The 20661-nt window shown below is 44.3% G+C and overlaps 1 protein-coding gene across 6 annotated transcripts in view; it reads left to right on the forward strand.

Annotated features, from left to right (window-relative positions):
* The first annotated feature begins 449 nt into the window (after positions 1-449).
* NEK3 (NIMA related kinase 3) overlaps positions 450-20661 on the forward strand; it is a 33044-nt gene continuing 12832 nt past the window's right edge. The window contains exons 1-9 of one of the 6 annotated variants that reach the window (XM_053285073.1): positions 450-689; positions 815-975; positions 5121-5316; positions 6955-7048; positions 10257-10354; positions 12778-12861; positions 13816-13883; positions 14622-14708; positions 15834-15905. In XM_053285073.1, the coding sequence (XP_053141048.1) occupies positions 5200-5316; positions 6955-7048; positions 10257-10354; positions 12778-12861; positions 13816-13883; positions 14622-14708; positions 15834-15905 (620 nt within the window). In that variant the 5' untranslated portion in view covers positions 450-689; positions 815-975; positions 5121-5199. Of the gene's footprint in view, positions 690-814; positions 976-1984; positions 2001-5120; positions 5317-6954; positions 7049-9514; positions 9838-10256; positions 10355-12777; positions 12862-13815; positions 13884-14621; positions 14709-15833; positions 15906-20661 lie in introns of those variants that run through there. The other 5 variants (XM_053285070.1, XM_053285072.1, XM_053285071.1 and 2 more) reach the window with 5 other exon arrangements.

Raw genomic sequence — 20661 nt, forward strand, 5'->3', positions numbered from 1 at the left:
TGTAGTACAAGAGGGACCTTGAGCAAAATGTTGCACCTTTCCTACACAAATGCCCATCTGCAGAAACGAATAATACAACAAAGCAGGGACTACTTTACCTTTCCCCAGTAATACTGCAAATTATGGTATGAGGACTTAGTATGTCAATGAAATCATGGAAATTAAGGTTCTTGTAAAAATATTCTGTCCTCTTTGAAATTCAAAAAAGGAAAGAGATGGTTTGAAAGAAGAGCGGGAGTCTTCTGTGGCAGTTGAAAATCCAGCCACTTATTGCAAAAGAAACTAGCTTTCCTCCAGTTTGCTAGCACTGACCCAACGAAGGTATGGACAAATCCAGTCGTGGCAGGAGAAAAAATGAGGGGGAGCATGGAAGGAACAAAGTGCCCGTATGGGGTGGGCAAGCTGTGTCTCCGCTTGTCCCGCTCTCGCCCCCGTCACTCTTGGGCAGATCCCTGCAATTTTTGCCAAAGAGAGTCCAAATCCCAAGCGACGCGTCAGTGTCTCCGTTTACAATCCACTCTCATGCACAGCCAGCTCCCACAAACCTGAAGCCCACAGAGCCATCTCTAGAGGCGCATTTGGCTTTCTAAGCCTGAGGGACTCGGCTTTGGCCCAGCGGGCTGGCGTGGCTCAAGCTCAGACCACATGACGTGGCCATTTCACTAGTTCTAGGCCAAGACTGCCGGGAGGTATGAATCGCAACACCGCGCACATGGCAGCTACTGCTTTGCTTTGTATTGGCATTTGCATTTTGCAAAGCGAAAAGAGACGCCCTCCCTTCGCCCCAGATCATGCCCCTCTTATCTTCCTTTAGGGGCGGAACAATGCCCGTACACAGAAGAAGGTAGCAGGAGCCCTTCCTTTCCCACCCTCGTCCGTCATCGCTGCCAATCGAGGAGGAGGAGCTACGAGCGAGCCGGTAGCCGAGTTTTTGTGGAGCCGCGCGTAGGTGAAGGCGGGAGCACGGCGGGAGTGGTAGGTACAGGGAGCCCCGCTATAGCTCGGCAATATGCCCACAGACAGGACTAAAGGAGGTGCAGAGACAAGCAGAAACATTTCCACAAGTAGCTGTCAGCTCTGCAAAGGCGTTTGGCTTTCCTCGCCCGCGGCCTATGAGAAAGCAATGAAAGAGCGCTTGTTTTCTTTGTCTCTCTCCTCCCAGTGCAGGCTGCTGTCTTCGCACCGTTTCCCGTCCCCTCCGCGCCTCAGTCCAGGATATGGCCTTCGCTAAAGGCGGTGACGCCTTGCAAAGCGAGCTCTTCATTCAAGAGGAATTCTGTGCTGTGCAACATTTGCACAGACATGATTTTCAACATTGTTCATTTGAAGTTGATGTCTTGCTGGCCTGGTGGTCTTTTTACTCACGAAATAGTAGAAGTGCTGGTAGGGAGCCTTTCCCAACTAGAAGATCAAGTGTTCCCTAACTGACTGTCCAGATAGTGCAGAAATAGATGGTTCTCTTTAAAGAGGAAGGTATTTTTCTTTTAATCAAGCCTGGAAATGAAGTATTTACAAGTGATCTTCTGTTGTTTGCACCAGCTTTTCAGGGGCATATCCCTGGGAAACGTGCTGATGCACATATATATGTCCAGTTCACCATAGCAAAGGCTGCCATCTTTGTTCAAAGGAACATAACTAGCCACTATTTTTTTTTTTTAAGGTTTTGTAAATTGTGGATGATGCAAGTCATTTAATGGTACTAGAGAAAGACATGCTGTTCTGGTAGCTCCAAGTCTTAACACTCACATCAGTTTCGAAGGATGAATACAACTGAAAGAAGCCCCGGCGGGTGCGTGGCTGGGGGAGTCAGTCATGTGACTTGCCTCTGGTGCCCCCCCCAAGGCAGTGGGCCCCCAGACAACGGTCTCCCCTTGCCCTATTATAGTTACGCCCCTGTACTTATGCGTAAATGGATCTGTGCCTGTACTTGGGGTGGGATTTGAAGATTCTGGCCACTTGAAACTGAGCTCATCACATTTGGGAAACATCTCGGTGTACATGTGAGTGCACCTACATATATATGAGAGGAGATTTGGGTTGATGAATTCTTATGAATGTGTTTCTCCTTGATAACTTCTGGGTCAGTTCAGACAATACTGGCACAGCAGCTCTCACCACATGTGATGGGAATGCAAAGGCGCTGAGAGCAAACATGCCAGTCCTGAAATTACTGAAGGACATTGTGATGCATCGTTGGCACATCCTTCAGTCGCATGATGGGGGCATTAATCTGAATCACCTCTCTACTCTCGTGCTGTCACGATCAGTTGAAGTTCCCTGGTTGATTGGCACACCTCAGTTTATTCTGGGTAGCATGAGCCCTCTCTTTTGGATACCTGTGACTATCCAAATGCATCACCAATGCATCACTAGATGGTGGCCACTCGCTTTCATCAGCGAGTCATCTGACCAAATCCAATGGCCATGCTTTCTTTTAACAAGAGCAGATGTCTCTTGGATCAAGTATGTGCCAGTCCACTGGGGTGTTTTGCCTACCTAATTTTCAGATATCAGTCTGTAGGATTGTTCTGTAGTGGAATAATAGCCCAACTCCTTCCAACACACCACTGGGTGCTTCTGCCCTAGAAGATTAGCCCAAAGGTGCTGCTGCTGCTGCTACCACTCTGGGGTGCCGCTTTCCACCAGTGAGATTTTACAGCAGTGAGATGTAAAGGCTATTCCACTGTTCGCTGCAATCGGCACTGGAAGTTCCACTCTGGGAAGATGCAGCTGCTGATGCTGGAGATTCTGCTCCTAATCAATGAGATGTTAGCTCCTAACATTAGAGCCCTGCCCAAAGGTATAGTTCCATGTGCGGAGGAAAAGCTCAGCTCTTGTTCATTCATTCAGGACTTGCATTCTCCCTGCTGTGAGAGGTGGTCTTTTAACCAAAAGGGGCGCCTGGCTTACCAGCCCTGCCCAGGTTTCTTAGATCCCTCAGATGAGCAAATATTCATCCTCTCAATATAGTTCTTTCGGTGGATGTCTGAGTAGAAATAAAGACCAGAGCAGGAGTGATCTTTTGGTAAAGTGTGCTGTCAAGTCGGATTTTGACTCCTGGTGCCCACAGAGCCCTGTGGTTTCTTTCGGTGGATGTGTGAGTAGAAACAAAGACCAGAGCAGGAATGATCTTTTGGTAAAGTGTGCTGTCAAGTCGGATTTCGACTCCTGGCACTCACAGAGCCCCCTGTGGTTTCCTTTGGTAGAATATTGTGTGGTGGGGGGGGAAGGTTACCATTGCCTCCTACTGTGCAGTGTGAGATGATGCCTTTCAGCATCTTCCTATATTGCTGCTTCCTGATATAGTACTAGTGAGGATTTGAACCGGCAATCTTCTGCTTGTTAGTCAAGCATTTCCCCGCTGCACCACTTAAGGTGATCTTTTGGTACACTTACTGAATAAAATAGAAAGCATACAGAAAAGAAGCTAGGCAAACATGCTTAAGTCCCTAACCTATCAGGTTACAATTCTGAAGAAGGGGGGAGGGGGAAAGGGAGAAGGATGGAGAGAAGGGAAGGTTTAGGAATAAAATCCAATTCAAAATGTTGCAGGAGTCAATCAATTAACCAGACTGATTGAATCACCCTGGGTTTACCAATGATGCTGCAGATTGTAGAGATGAGGCGAAGAGATTTGTAGAGTAGCTGGGGAACAAAAAGAAGCAATATGTGTATTGGAGAGAAGTGATCAAGACAGGGTATCCCAATCTACTCCTCTGGCTTCTTACTCCTGGTGCAGAGCAGTTATGCCTTCCATTTTCCTTTGATGCTTCCTTGGGTCAATCAGCTCCCAGGTCAGCCCAATTTGATTAGGCCATACCAGCTCAGATGCCCAAATTATAGGTTCTGGCCCAGGTGTTATTCTTCTGCTAGCCAGGCTCCACCATGTCTTGGACCCTGGTTCCTTATCACCCACACCAAGTAGTTATTTCAAAATGTCTCTGATGGATATTGTCATTTAGAGTCTTCTGGCCTTGATGGATTCTGTCATAAACGTCAAAACAGCGTTGTTAATCTTCTGACCTTTTGGCCCATCTTAACCATTGTTCATTGATGTATAATATGGGTGTAGGGGTAAAGGAAAGGGCTGGGGTTGGAATTTGCGAGAGCTAAGTCACATAACATATCTTATATACAATTAAAGCATGCCATAGCCTCACATATTGCTGCAATAATACAGAAAATGTCACTTCTGCTGTAATCTATAAGCCTTAATTGCTCTTACAAAACATTCAGTTTAAAAGTTCTTTAATATCTGCCATCCTGCCTAATCTGAATGTACAAGAGATATAAACCACAATCTGGCAGTAAACAAGGTCATTCATAAATCCTCCACACAAGCCCACTATACACAAAAATGTTGAAGATAGCACTATGACTTGTCCCCCTAGCTAAGCAGGGCCATTTGAATGGGAGACCACTGTAAGATATTCCCCTCGGGATGGAGCCGCTCTGGGAAGAGCAGAAGGTTTCAAATTCCCTCTCCAAGATAGGTTCCTGCCAGCAACCTTGAAGAAGCCGCTGCCAGTTTGTGTAGACAATACTGAGCTAGATAGACCAATGGTCTGACTCAGTATATGGCAGCTTCCAGTGTTCCTTCCCATGGTAGTTTATGTGAGCCAAAGTCTTGCAACTCCTGCTTAAGGCTCAGTGAGAATACGGAACTGAACAATTAATATAATATAAGCAATTAAACACAATGACTTATAAGGCATCTAGTTACATAAAAGGGGCATAAGAATTCCGCTTATGATATAAATGTATATGAAAGGATTCTAGTCACAGAGTAATATGAGAGGAGATCCAGCTGCATCAGGGGGACTAGGCCGGAGTTCGTAGCAGTGACCCCAAACTCCGTTTAAACCTTAATTGGACTGTTGGTGCAAGAATATTCAAATAATGCAAAACTCTTCACTAGTTAGCATGGAAAAGTGGCTGGATCTCAGGTAGCTACACGAGCAGTTACAAATGTATATATTTTAATTATATCCTTTTATATTGTGGCCGATTTACAAAGCATGAAAACCAGAAGGGAGGAACAACCAGCCCCAGGAGGAATTGGCTGGTCCCATTTAGATGCGTCTAATCATTTGTTTTGTTGTCTTGCTACTTTCAAATAGGGCGTTCCAGAGTGGGGGCGGTGGGGAACCTGCTGAGAATTGAAGAGTCGCTTGAAAACATTCAGGCCATTTGACAACCATGGATAAATATACTGTGTTAAGAATTCTCGGAGAAGGATCATTTGGGAGAGTTCTGTTAGTCCATCACAAGAACAGAAATCAGAAATATGCAATGAAGGAAATAAGACTTCCCAAGGTAACTGTTTATTAACTATTATCCATTTAAATGAAACTGAATTGATAGAGAATTGGCTAGTGGAATCATTCGGCTGAGGATATGCCTGTTCTGGATGAGGTCACATTCCCCCGTAATGATCAGGTTTGTAGCTTGGAGGCAGACCCAGTTTTGCTTCTGGATGCCCAGGTTACAGCTGTAGTCTGGAATGCCTTTTACAGTTATTAGCTGCTCTGCCACTGCTGGAAAATAGCAACCTGGCCTCTATCCGTCTTGGTGACTGAGACTGAACTGTTGTAGTGGTAGTGTACTCTACGTTGATTTCAATATTTTTGTTTTGTTTTGATGGTGATTTTTGTATTCTTTTTAATTGTGAACTTCAGTAGAACTTCTCGATGGAAGTCTAATTAGGGACATCTCCATACCAGCTAATATTCTGTCTCTGGTTGAGACATTACCTGATGTCTCTAAGAAGGAGGGGTGTGGTGTGCGTGGAGGCAGGGAAAGGAGCTCCCAGTCAGCGATTTGACAAACCGCTGACTTGGGAAACTCTGCAGAGGCTCTCTGGCCCCATCCCCGGTATTGGCCACACCCCCTGCATCTGATGTCAGATGCAGGGGATGTGTGGCTACTGCCCAGGGGAGGGTCCGTTCAGACTCACTCCCATCCTCCTCAGTCAGTGTTCCATTGAAATGCTGACTGGCTGGACTCCCTGCCCCGCCCAGCCAGCGTTTCAGTGAAACACTGTCTGGGGAGGAGAGGGGCGCACCTCATGCTCCAAGCCAGCGAGAGCTTCGTTCACTGGCCAGGGTCGGAAAGGGGCAAGGGGGTGTCCTGGCCAAGGGCGGGGAGGTGCCTTGGCAGCTTGAGGGAAGTTCACCCCCCTATTCTTCATTGTCCCCACGCCCCTGATTCTTTGAATACCTGCTTGGCAAAGAGACACAGACAAGACAAATACTCAAAAACAGACCCAGAGTTTATTACAGTTATGAATTTTGATTCCAAGTGGTTTTTTCAGAACCCAGCACTGCTAATACTTCTGTGGGTAGCTTTGAGACTGGTCTTGTGCTGGTGAAAATGCTCTTTCACTAGCTAGCCTAAGGATGAAGCACACATTTGTTTAAAGAAGTTCACCAAGCTAGTTCTTGCACTAGCACATTCACTTGTGAAGTAATTTTCACAAGTCTGTATATTGCAAATGGGGATTGCAGTATCCTTGTGCAACACGAATCTGTGTGGCTCCTCTTCCACTAGTGGTAGCGCAACTTTGCAGAGCAACACAACTGCAAAAGGCCTTCTGCGAACTCCATTGAAGGTGCTACCATTTTTATGTTGCTACCTAAGCAAAATTACTAGTGAGTAAATTCCATTGAACTTGATGGGACTGACTTTTAAGTAAGCATAGTATTGTGCTGCTAGTTGCCTATTTAACTATCTTGCATTGAGAGCCGTAGTTTTCGTACTTGGTGGTAAGTCCCATTTGTTTTAGTGGCACATACTAGTATATGGAATAAGATTCACAGCCTCTGAGAAGCAGAAAATTTCTGCTTACTGTAGGAGGCTGATGAAAACAAATTGAAGTCTAATATTATCCCGCAGTGAATTTTTAGTATTATGCAATAGCTATATATTTGTACTGACTAGCAATATGGTTTGCAGTCTGTCATTGATACAGAGAAATCTTGGAATGAATCTATTCTGTTGGCTAAAATGAAGCATCCAAATATTGTCACTTACCAGGAATCATTTGAAGGTAAATATGCACATTTCAAAATTATAGTTTCATTTGTCTGGTTCAGATTACTGCCAGAAAGAAAGTTGGAGAAAACTGGAAGTTTCCGGGGAGCACTCACTCGTGGCGTGAGCCAGAAGTCCGATTCATTTTGTGACATCCGAACCCACCAATATTGGGTTGCAACAGGCAGGTTACCTCCTCTGCCCGATATGCACCTAGCATTTGTAACCAACATAAGTTGGGTGGAGAAAGTTAGACAGTGGAGGGAATCCAACATTGGGAACCCGGTCATTGGCAGATTCAGATGTCACAAAATGAGCCAAACTTGTGGCTTGCGCTAGGAGGGCGCACTCCCCGAGAACCTCAGGTTCGCTCCAACTTACTGTGGTTTTTCTTTTAATATACACACTAGTATGCTTTGGCAGTCTCTTGTGCATGCAGAACCACTTCCTTATTTTTGCTTGGCCCAATTTTTCTTCCAAACCAGTATGCATAGAACCATTTAAGCTCAATACTATAGGGAAGAAATAGAGACTCACAATAAAATATTGCAGTGTATCCCCATCCCCCATCAGGAGTGTTCATAGTTCCAGTGTTCCAGGAACAGGAGCATTGTAATACTGTTTGGAGCTTGCAGAAGTCACCTTTTTTTTCTTTCCAGTCCTTTTGAAAACTTCCCTCACCATGCTACGTAGTGTTAAAGGAACCAAATTTGCGGCTGACTGCCCGCCTAAATCCAAGTGCTTTATTGTTATATAGCTGGGGGAGTGAGTATTGTGTGGAGAGAGAGTTTTTTTTAACCGTATGGCATGCATCCTGCTTGACTCTAGTGCTCACTTCTGTGATACTATAAACTGTTAGGAACATAAGCAGGTCAATTTCCTCCTCTCTTTCCTCCATTTTTTTAAGCAGACATCTTCAAAATTTCATGGTTTAATCACTAGCTCTCAATTCCACACTACAGACAGCAAAAAATGTATGGACTCAGGAATTCCCTCTCTAGGCAATAAAATGAGTTATTCAGTATTTTCTTATCTCTGTGCCCTCAGCATTTGATAAGTCCTGGAAACATGCAGGTCCCAGAAGTTCATAGGTCCGTTTAGTATATCTTTTTCTTTTAATTTGCATTTCTGTGTACTTGAGTCCCCTAGGAAGGTACAGGTGAAACTCGGAAAATTAGAATATCGTGCAAAAGTCCATTAATTTCAGTAATGCAAATTAAAAGGTGAAACTGATATATGAGACAGACGCATTACATGCAAAGCGAGATAAGTCAAGCCTTAATTTGTTATAATTGTGATGATCATGGCGTACAGCTCATGAAAACCCCAGATCCACAATCCCAGAAAATTAGAATATTACATGGAACCAAGAAGACAAGGATTGTAGAATAGAACAATATCGGACCTCAGAAAAGTATACAGTGTACTGTGCTTGATTGGCCAGCAAACTCGCCTGACCTGACCCCATAGAGAATCTATGGGGTATTGCCAAGAGAAGGATGAGAGACATGAGACCAAACAATGCAGAAGAGCTGAAGGCTGCTAATGACGCATCCTGGTCTTCCATAACACCTCATCAGTGCCACAGGCTGATAGCATCCATGCCACGCCGCATTGAGGCAGTAATTGCTGCAAAAGGGGCCCAAACCAAGTACTGAATACATATGCATGCTTATACTTTTCAGAGGTCTGATATTGTTCTATTCTACAATCCTTGTCTTCTTGGTTCCATGTAATATTCTAATTTTCTGGGATTGTGGATTTGGGGTTTTCATGAGCTGTACGCCATGATCATCACAATGATAACAAATTAAGGCTTGACTTATCTCGCTTTGCATGTAATGCGTCTGTCTCATATATCAGTTTCACCTTTTAATTTGCATTACTGAAATTAATGGACTTTTGCACGATATTCTAATTTAACGAGTTTCACTTGTAGAAATCATTGCCATATTTTTGGGTGACCCTGTAATGTTTTGCATTCTTAAGGGTATTGCTTAGGTGTTTTTACAATTGTAAATGTGTTTTTTAAAATTATGTTTATAGAGATGTGTAAGTATGTTCTGGAGCTTGATTTGCAATAGCAGTGAGACATCACAGGTAGGGATGTGCACAGAACCGGTTCGGAGGCCCTTTATGGGCCTCCAAACTGGTTCGACGGACTGGCAGTTCTGCCGGTTCGACAGTGGGGGGTGTCTAACTTTAAGGGTGGGGGAGGGTGCACACACAGGCACACTCATGACTTCCGGTCAAATCCAGATAACGGGGCAGCAGGGAGGTGCGCTGCTGCCCCAAAGGACTTTTGAAAAACTGAGAACTGGCGGGGGAAACGTGGTGGGGAGGGAAGTGCACCCTCCCCCGCCCTTAAAGTTAGACACCCCCCTCCGTCGAACCTGCCCCTGCCAGTTCTGTGCACATCCCTAATCACAGGAAGGACAGAGAACCCCTTCTTAGAATTCAGGAGAGGAGACAGTTAGTGAGAGAAAAAGAGTTGGAGGTTCAGCTGGAGGACAGTTGGTCAGACGGTTAAGACGGGAGAGAGGGTGAGCTAGAGGCTTCCTAAGATAGAAGGTTACTGATCAGGAAAGACTTCTGCTAGGAAGAGAGAAGCAGGGCTTAAGCAGAGGTAGAGGGCAAAGCTGCTCTATATAAGAAAGCCATTGCCTGTGTAAAGACCTAAGAGGCCTCAGGAAGGAGGCAGGTCAGAAGCAAAATGTCCAAGTGAGGCACCCCAACCCCAAGGTGGAGAAATAAAATAAGGAAAGAACCACAACTGTCTATGATCTGAAGATTGTCCACACCTCTGTAAGTTATAGATTAAGAGTTATGACACCTAAAACTATTTCACTTCGTTAACATCTAAACGTTCTAACCATCAAGTATTAAGAACTTGTGCTAAAAACAATGAAGCTTATTATTTTAGTATTATCAAGGAATAACAATGGTTTATGTCCTCTCCTGTGTCACCAGAATAGACAACCCCATGCTGTCAAACAAATAAGAGGGGGAAGTTGATGGTTTTTGGTCTTGGGCAAGACAGATCTGACAAGATGGATCTGAGTGGTGGCAGCAGAGACACCCTGAAGTAGGGTGACCCTGACAGGCTCTATTTTGTTCCCAGATGTATAGACACTTACCACCCAAGTTGGTATTGGAGGGAATGATAGTAATACATTTTGCATCTAAAAGCACTATTGATAATTCTTAAATTATCTGACCACTAGCTGATGGACATCTATATATAGTGATGGAATACTGTGACGATGGAGATCTAATGCAAAAAATAAAACTTCAAAAAGGAAAGTTGTTTCCTGAAGATACGGTAAGGACACGATATTGGGCTTATATAACTTGGCACCTTTTGAATATTCTTCATACTTTTTAAAAAAAGTTACGTAAACGGATTTTAAAATGTGTGGTATGTTAGCTGAAGCCTAGCATATTCTAAGCATGAGCCTTTCTACCCTCAACCCTGTATCTTAAACATGTTGAAGGCACTTCTTCCTTTCCTTTCATCCTCATGGTATGACAGTCTGCTGCTCTGGGAGTGCCTGACAAGTGACATTTAGTGCAGCCAACAGATATATGAAATTCCTGTGGATACCATCTTGAAGAGGGATGGCTTATTCTGCATTTTCTAGGTGCAGTAGTGGTTTATTGATTGATTTAGTCATAGCCATAAAGTAAAATGTCTATAGAATGAAATCCAAAGACCAAAATGCAGAGATCACAAGGCAGTCATAAAATGAACACTCTAATTAGAACTCACACACTGTCCATGTGATAACATCTCTGTAATGATATCATATATTTTTGCTATGACAAATAAGGCAACCGTCATAATTTCCTTTCTCTTATTTAATAAAGTCAAGTTTATTCTGAATGTCAGTTCAAAACTCTTGAAATTTTGTATGGGTTTTTCTTGTTCACATATACATTTTTGACACTTGCATCCCATTCTTCGTCCAAGAAACTCAGGGCGTTATATGTAGTTCTTCTTCTCTTTTATCCTCACAACCGTCCTGTGAGATAGGTCAGGCTGAAAGAGTGACTGTCCCAAGGTCACCCAGTGAGCTTCATAGTTGGTTGGGGGATTTGAACCTAGGCCTTCCCTGTCCCGGTCCAACACTCTAACCACTACACCAGGGATTCTCAACGTGTGGGTCCCCAGATGTAATTGGACTTCAGCTCCCATAATTCCCAACCAAAGGCTGCTGGGACTGGGGATTATGGGAGTTGAAGTCCAATAACTTCTGGAGACCCACACGTTGAGAAACCCTGCACTACACCACAGTGACACATGCATAGTGCAGTCAAAATGTTTGTAAAGAGTAAGAGTGTTCCTCAAACTATTGATACCTGGGGAACAGGCTTTTTCGTTAGCCTTCTTTCCTTAAGGAAAGTAAGCTTATGAGATAACCTAGCTTTGTGTGTGTGTCCGTCCCCATCAATTTTGCTGTTCCTGGACCAATTTGGACCAAATTGTTGTAGTGTCACATAGGGATACCTCAATGGCATAGTTTGTGATGATGTCATCCACCCTGATACAAGATGGTGGACTTGTGAACATTTGAGTTGCAAGGGGGCTAACTTGTGAACCACTTAACTGATTTGATCCAAATTTGGTACAGTTGTAGGGATACCTCAACAGCATAGTTTGTGATGATGTTATCCATCCCAATTCAAGATGGTGGATGCGTGAACTTGAGGTTCAAATGGACTAACTTGTGAAGATGGTGATTAAAATTATAGTGAAAGGAAAGTAGGCAGATTAGTTCTTACCAGAACTACTTGTTTTTCTTGAAACTGACATGCACATGTTTTCTTGCTCAGGTCCCAGAACAGTGAGCAGACATTCTATTTGCACTTGCAAGCTAGCCCAGTTAATATTGCCTCTAAGTCTCAACCTGCCCTTTGTTCAGTTAGTAAAGGCCTGGAGATAGGACCATGCTACATTACTCCTGTGCCATATATTGGCAAAGAGAGGGGGCTCAATGCTGCATAGAAACTTCTCACTTTGACAGATGGTGAGTGGTAGATGAATCCAACACAGTGGTATCCAGAGCAGTTTAATGCACATTTCCTCAGAGATGAGTCCCATAGTATTCAATGGGACTTACTCCCTAGTAAGTGTATTCAGGATTGCCATCTTTGTTTTCTAGCACAGGGATCCTCAACGTTGGGCCCCCAGATGTTAGTGGACTTCAACTCCCATAATCCCAAGCCCCAGTGGCCTTTGGTTGGGGATTATGGGAGTTGAAGTCCAATAACATCTGGGGGCCCAGCATTGAGGATCCCTGTTCTAGCGCATGCTTCAAATTTTCTTGCATCATTTTAGCCAAAGAGAGAGGCCCTATGTGGCACTGATATTGCCTCTTTCTGCCAAAAAATGTTGTGGTATCAAACAACTGAGGAGCACTGGCACAGAGTCAGGTCTGCAGTTTTTCTGGCTGCTGGCTCAAAACCACATCCAGGCACAAGAAGATGCGTATGGACTGTAGTGTGCATTCGAGAGCAACACACATACAAACACATATTTCAGAGGTGTGACATACTTGTGCACATACACAAATGGAGTTAGTTGCAGAACTAATATAAGAGAGCATTTTTCTTGCCCAACTTCATACTTTGTGACTTGCTGTTGATTGTTAGTCATTGGTAGAATAAATTTGCACTTTCTGATTTTTCTTTCTTTTCTCCATTTTACCAGTACGGTATCCACATGCCATATGTTCTTTTCCCCAGATACTCACTTGGTTTGCACAGATATGCCTGGGTGTGAAATACATTCATGACAGACGTGTATTGCACAGAGACATCAAATCCAAGGTGACTGAACCCCATTTAATGACTGTTACTGGGAAATTGCTGCCAGCCTTTTCCTATGTAGAAAAAAATAAATGAGGAATCTACTGGCAGCTGTCATCCCCCCCCCCCGCCCACCTCCGTGCCCTGGAACAACACTACATTGGGGTTATTGTGGCTGGAGAATGGGATGGCAGCCACTGACTGGAAGCTGCTCAGAGGAGCTTTGATGTTGCTGCAACAGGAAGAAGAAGAAAGACTCTCAGTTGCTGCTGCAGCCAAGGCAAATTCTTCTCAAATCTTAGAGGGGCCCACCCACATAGGAGGGGATGTGCTGGAGGACACTTTGCTGAAGGCCTCTTGAAACCTGGAGCTGGCCCTGGAAGCCTGCTTGTTCATTGTTATTATAAAGGATATGGAATGGATTAAGTGACATCAGCTCAGAGTTCCTACTGTTGCTGTGTATTGATTGGTGCCTTCAAAGCACTGCTAATATACCAGAGTTGGGTCTGAAGGTGTGTGAAGCAGCAAACCAGCTGCAGCTTAAGTGCCTGGTTGAGAGACTGCCCAGGAATCCATGTATACCACCTTGAGTTTCATCATGGAAGAAAGGCAGGATATGCATGTAAAAAATAAAGTAATAATGTGAGAGTATTGCTTATGAGTTTCATTGTGATGGCTGGCAGTGCAGTGATTTCTGTGGGAGTGGCTGTGATTGTTAATATGTTAGCTCCTTTTTTTCTAACACTTTTAACTGTGCTACCCAAGGACCACAAGATCACAAGTAGTCTTTTACTGGTGTAAATTCTGGTATAGCAGCAACCATCTTAACTGGATCAGAGATTGGGGATGTTGGCCAGTAAAGCAAATAATATAATTAGCACAAACACTCATTTGGGGAGTGATAGGTTTTTTATAAACTGTGCTTTGTGTCTATGTATAGCTATAGATACATGATCTTCCTTTTGTGTAATGCAGAACATATTTCTCACACAACATGGAAAAGTAAAACTGGGAGATTTTGGATCTGCACTACTACTTACCAGGTAAGCAAATATTACATTTGGATCTGAACTCTGTATTACCATGTTTTCTGGTCACCACATCTTAAAAAGGACATTGTTGAATTGGAGAAGGTACAGAAGAAGGCAACCAAGATGATCAGGGGCCTAGAGCACCTTTCTTATGAGGCAAGACTACAACATCTGGGGCTTTTTAGTTTAGAAAAAAGATGACTGCGGGGAGACATGATAGAGGTCTATAAAATCATGCCTGGTGTGGAGAAAGTGGAGAGAGAGAAATTCTTTTCCCTCTCACACAACACTAGAACCAGGGGTCACTCCATGAAATTGATTGCCAGGAGGTCTAGGACCAACAAACGGAAGTACTTTTTCACACAACGCGTGATCCACTTGTGGAACTCTCCGCCACAGGATGTGGTGACAGCCAACAACCTGGATGGCTTTAAGAGGGGTTTGGATGACTTCATGGAGGAGAGGTCTATCAATGGCTACTAGTCGGAGGGCTGTGGGCCACCTCCAGCCTCAAAGGCAGGATGCCTCTGAGTACCAGTTGCAGGGGAGTAATGGCAGGTGAGAGGGCACGCCCTCAACTCCTGTCTGTGGCTTCCAGCGGCATCTGGTGGGCCACTGTGCGAAACAGGATGCTGGACTAGATGGCCCTTGGGCCTGATCCAGCAGGTCTGTTCTTATGTTCTTAAAAGCTGCTGTAGAAATGTTAGACTGTTGTTCCTAACATTACTTTTTGTTTTGTTTTTGGATAAGCCCAATGGCATATGCTTGTTCATATGTAGGTACCCCATATTATGTACCTCCAGAAATCTGGGAGAACACACCCTACAACAATAAAAGGTAAGGATTAATCTGGGTCTCAAAGTTAGCTTTAATATTGCTAAGTATTAGCAAATCAATTTATGTATGTTCTGGATAAAATTACTCAATTTGCATACTTTATTCTGAACTACTTGTTTTTTATGTAATTTGAAACTTGTGACAAGGAACAGCATGGTGGTAAAAGAAAAAGAGCATGCAAACGGCAGTAGGAATGTAGGGGCAGTGGAACTCTACTCCTAACACTGGAACCCTTTACAGCAAATGACCAAATCTAGCTAATCCAGTCTGCAAATAGAAACAAAACACCGCATGTGCAAAAAGCTATTGTACAAAGACTTTTTCCAGTAATCTGATAACTGCATGCCTTATCCTAGAGTAGGGCTGCTCAACTTCGGCCCTCCTGCAGATGTTGGGCTACAATTCCCATAATCCCTGGCTATTGGCCACTGTGGCTGGGGATTATGGGAGTTGTATTCAAAAACACCCAGGGGGGCCTAAATTGAGCAGACCTGCCCTAGAGGGAAGCCCATGTAGCAGCCTCTGCATTAGGCACTCTTATCTCTGCATGCATGCATTCAGTTTCTTAGAAGACTTCTCATGGGCCAGATAGCTCCTCCTGTTGCAGCAGCATCTGCCTAAGAGCTGGAGCTAGCGGATGGCACCTTCCCTCTATAATAGAGGTGCTCCTCTGACCCTTACCTAGTGATTAAGGTGTTGCTGACTTCATGGAAAGTGGTTGCTATAAGTTCCACAGTTGAGAACTAGCCATTGATAAGTACTATTGAGGTAGTCATTGGGTTGCCAGCCTGAAATCCAGGATACTATGGAGGTATATGTACTTGCAGGTAATGGCTGGAATCCAAAAGCTACTTAGGCTTCCTTGTGGAAAGGGCTTGCAGCAGCCAAGTAACATTTTTGACTCTTTGCTTTGAATGGCTGATGCCTATTGTCATATCATAAACTATTGTTTATTCATTGATTGTGTCCTCTGTTACAATGGGGATGCCTCCTAAAGCTCATATAGTATCCTTAGTAGTATTAATCCATTAAGCAGCTCACCATTAGGTAGTTTTGTGATCTTTTTCATCCTATGTGAAATAGTGTGTTTAAAAAACAGTTTAAAGATTCAGATTTCCCTTGCAGAGCAAAAAACACTCTCCCATTGGTTGAGGTGATTATGACATCAACGCTGCTCAATCTCCCTGTTCAGGGCAGGTCAGAAGCCTCAGTCAATCCTGTCTGTGACTTGTTTTGCCCACTAACTGCTTAAAATAGTTGAAGAAGGATTTGTGAAAGGAAATTCAGGAAGTCTGCCATTTGTAGATTTCTAGATTATAGGATGTATGTTTGCTGGCAATGAAGATTGCATAGGAGTGGAGATGTGGGGAGTGAAGAACACAAGGTTAGTATTAGAGCTTGTTCTACAACTAAGAAAACCCAAACCCCTCCCCTAAATATTCCTCTCTTACATTACATGCCAGTATAGGAGAAAATATTTTTGATTTTTCGTTCTGTCATGGCTAGTGAAATCTGTCCCTCTAGGAAATGAGAAATCTCTTCAAAATAAAGGGCAACCATTATTACACTTGTATGATTTGATTCATGTCTGTGGTAAATAGGCTCAATCACATAGGCCTTGGCCAAGGGCAGCTTCAAGAGGGTGGGGGAAAGGAGGAGTGTCTGTGAGCCACATATTAGATTTCTGAAACAGGAATGAGGGCAGGTGGGGTGGGGTCCAAACTACACATAAGCTAACAGAGAGAGTCAAACTGGATGTGATAGTGGCAAGTTCTGTATGGTTCATCCCAATTTTGCCCCAATACCTTTTAGACCCGTGTCATTCTCTGGTCTCTGAGCCTACTGGAAGGGCGGTATAAAAGTTTTAATAATAAATAAATAAATTATAAACTGATTTCACTTATTTATCCTGTAAGCATTTCTGTCCAGAATTATTGCTAATGTTCTCTTCTAGTGGTAATGAGTGGTAAGGTCAGAACCTTATTTTGTTCTATCATGCCTAGAGTGCTCTGTCTAACAACTGAATGATAGGCAGAAACTCATTAGGTGTAGCTTCTTTGCGTGTTTAGAGATGGGAACTTCTCCAACTGAATTTCTGGCTGTTGTGGAGCAGAAGTACAGGCCAAATATCAACAGGTGCTGTTTCTATCCTCCTATGATTGCCTGTCATGCAACTGTTTAAAAGCCCTGGGCCTTCTCCCCTTACAAGGCACTCAGCAGCCTCTTCTGCTTGTAAGATACAAGGTTGGAGGATTGTAAAAGCCAGATAGGAGCTCTGAGGCCTAGCAGTTGTGTGTGTGTGTGTGTGGCGGGGTGGGAATGAAGGGCCACTGTCAAATAGTAGCAGAAACACTACCACTGTTAAACAGTTGAGGCCTATGTGATATAGGGGAAGAGACCCAATCTACCTCAGACACCTGAGTTAAATCATTCAAGTATAATAATAGTTATTCTTTACTTTCCAGAGATTTCACCAGCCCTGACGGAAATTATTCTCAGCCATTAGAGTGAAAGGTAAAAAGAGCAGGAAACAGGCACGCACGCACACAGATAACATAACACACACACACACACACACACTCCCACACACACTCCCACACACACACACCCTGTTTTTAAGAAGGGGTAGAAAAAATAAAATACAAATAAATGAAAATACAGTATTGGAGGATAATAAACATGTTATTTGTACAATCTATTTCTCCATGTCAGCATCATCGGGAGAGGGCATAACCTCCCTAAATGCCTGCCTGGAGGCGGTAATGGGCTGGATGAGGGATAACAAACTGAGACTGAATCCAGATAAGACGGAGGTACTCATTGAGTGGGGTCGGAACTCGAGAGACGATTTTGATCTGCCTGTTCTGGATGGGGTCACACTTCCCCAGAAGGAACAGGTACGCAGTCTAGGGGTGCTTCTGGATCCAAGTCTCTCGTTGGTGTCCCAGGTTGAGGCAGTGGCCAGAAGTGCCTTCTATCAGCTTCGGCTGATACGCCAGCTGTTTCTTGAGACCTCAAAACAGTGGTACATCTGCTGGTAACCTCCAGACTGGATTACTGTAATGAGCTTTATGTGGGGCTGCCCTTGTACATAGTCCAGAAACTACAGTTGGTCCAGAATGCAGCAGCCAGGCTGGTCTCTGGGTGAGAGAGACCATATTACTCCTGTATTGAAGGAGTTACACTGGCTGCGGATGTTTCCGGGCCATAGGAGAGACCATATTACTCCTGTATTGAAGGAGTTACACTGGCTGCGGATGTTTCCGGGCCATAGGAGAGACCATATTACTCCTGTATTGAAGGAGTTACACTGGCTGCGGATGTTTCCGGGCAAAATACAAGGTGTTGGTCATAACCTTTAAAGCCCTAAACAGCTTGGGCCCTGGGTATTTAAGAGAACATCTTCTTTGTCATGAACCCCACCACCCATTGAGATCATCAGGAGAGGTCCGTCTGCATTTTCCACCAGCTCGTCTGGTGGCAACTCAGGGACGGGCCTTCTCCGTTGCTGCCCCGAGGCTTTGGAATGCACTCCCTAGTGAAATAAGAGCCTCCCCATCTCTGACAACTTCTAAAAATTCTTTAAAGACGCATCTGTTCACCCAGGCTTTTAACTGATATTGTTTTGATTGTTTTAATGTTGTTTTTAGAATACTGTTTTAAAATTACAAACTGTTTTAAATTTCTTGCTTTTAAATTTTTTGTTTTTAATTAATGTTTTACTTTTTAAATCTTGTTGTAAACTGCCCAGAGACATAAGTTTTGGGCGGTATAAAATATGTTAAATAAATAAATAATATTTGTTTAATAATAAACATGTTATTCACATTGAAACAGTCTTAACACAAAAACAACATGAATTTCTCACTTAACAACTTTTCCCTCTGCATCTACCCAAGCTTTCTGTCACGTCTTCTCCTTAGGTACATGCATAAATATTTTTTTCAGTGTTGTTTTTGTTGTGCTCTTGCACAGTGGTACTCTGTAGCACTTGTACCTTCTGGATTTTTCAAAATCACAGTTGTTTTTGGCCAGATTGCTGCAGGAAACTTTATTCTCCATATACTTGGAAATGATCAAGTCTCAAAAAAAAAGAAAAGAAAAGAAAGAGCAGCAATGATGTCACAGCAGAGCCAACATGGCTGCTGCCTGTTTAGGGGTTTGTGGCCAATTAAGCATTTCTAGTGTTGATTTCAGCTGCATATGAGCAGACTTCAGCAAAAACAAAACAAAACAACCCAAGAAAAAACCACCAGGTGACTTGTAATCACTTACTGGTGAGAAATGAACAATACATTTTTAGGAGACATTCCCATTCTGCATATCTAAATGTAAATGTTTATTTTCAGTTCTTGATGCCAGGGACATCTCTGGGTTATCCTTCCCCATCAGCTCCAAGCAGGACAGGAACTGTGAAAAACAAACAGATAGTGCCCGCCCACTTGGGGCTGCCAAGGATAACCCCGCCCCAGTTCTTTCTGTCCTCGCTTCAGCTCCAGCAGCAGTTTTTCTTCTCTCCTGACCTTTTTCTCTATTATTGTCCTTCTTGCCTTTCTAATTGTGTGTGTTCTGTCAGTTTTTGCTCCTTTTCCTTGTGTGTGTACCCTATATATATATATATATATATATATATATATATATATATATTTTTTTTTAAAAGAGCTTTAGTTTAATTTTCCTTACCTCTTCCCCCCCTTCTTCCCTTCACTCTCATTTCATGGGCAGCCTGCTTAGGGCAAGAATTATTTTGGTGCCCAGAGGAAAGATTCAGGACCGTTTTGGTCCGGGACGCTCGAGGCATTTTGGCGCCCCAGCTCCGGCGCGACCGAGCTTGCCGCTCTGCTCTCTGGAACCGGGGCATTCTTGCAGGCGGGAGAATTCTACACTCCCCAGCTGCACAGCAACGGAGGCAACAGCAAAGAGAACCACGAGCAGAGAGGAGCGTAGGGAAGACACAGGGAAGCTCCGCGTAAGCGATTTAGCTGCGACGACGGTGACGGCTGCCTTGGAGCCGCCCGCACCGATCGTTCCCGGGTCCGCGGCGAGTCTCCTGCCCTCGGGCCGCGAGACTCGTGCTTCAGCGGCCCGGAGGGCAGCGGAGGGTGCCGTTTGCGCTTTTGAACCCCGTGGCCCCTCTGAAGGTGCAACAGGCCAGCGGGCAGTCGGCCTTAGTAGCAGTGAGGAGACACCCAAGATGGCGACGGAGCTCGAGAAAACGGCGCGAAAAAAGCCGGCGGCCATTTTGAATGTACCGGAAAATTCCCTTCCAAGGCCCTCATTGCAACAGCAGGAGCAGGTTGAGGTACCGGGCGAAGCAGTAGGGGGCGGGGGAGAACCGGGTCCCAGCCATAGCGCGACCACGTCCATTCCCAAAAAGGTCCCCCCAGAATGGCAGGCCTGGTTTAAAAACGCAATTATAGACACCATTTATCAGATTAGGCCACCCCGTAAGGCGGGAAAATCCAAAAAACGGAAGAGACGGGATTCCTCTCCCACGGAGTCAGACTCCTCTAGCGAGAGCTCTCCTCCTCCCCCCAGGAAGGCCAAAAAGAAAACGAAGCACCTTAAACCTAAGAAACTAGTGGACAAGGGCAGCGAGGCACACTCCTCTGAGTTGTCAGACCTGGAATCAGGGGATCCTAACCCACATCTGCAGTGTCTCAAAGGCTCTTCGTGCCTGATGATTTTAATCCACTGATGAATAAGATCTTAAAAACTATTGGCCTCCAGCAGACAAGTAGTCAGGAGGCGCCTAATGAAAAGGGGGATTGGGTGTTCCCCAGGGCCACCCCTAAAGAAATTTTACTACCATTCCCTTCTCTTTTCACAGATGTAGTCAAACAAGAATGGAAATTACCAGCAGCTAACAGAAAGCCTTTAGCTATCTCTAACCGCTTTTATGCTTTCCAGCCTGAGGTGTCTGACTTGCTCAAGACTCCTGCTACGGATGCCC

This window comes from Hemicordylus capensis, chromosome 1 (assembly GCF_027244095.1).
Source record: "Hemicordylus capensis ecotype Gifberg chromosome 1, rHemCap1.1.pri, whole genome shotgun sequence".
Taxonomy (NCBI): domain Eukaryota; kingdom Metazoa; phylum Chordata; class Lepidosauria; order Squamata; family Cordylidae; genus Hemicordylus; species Hemicordylus capensis.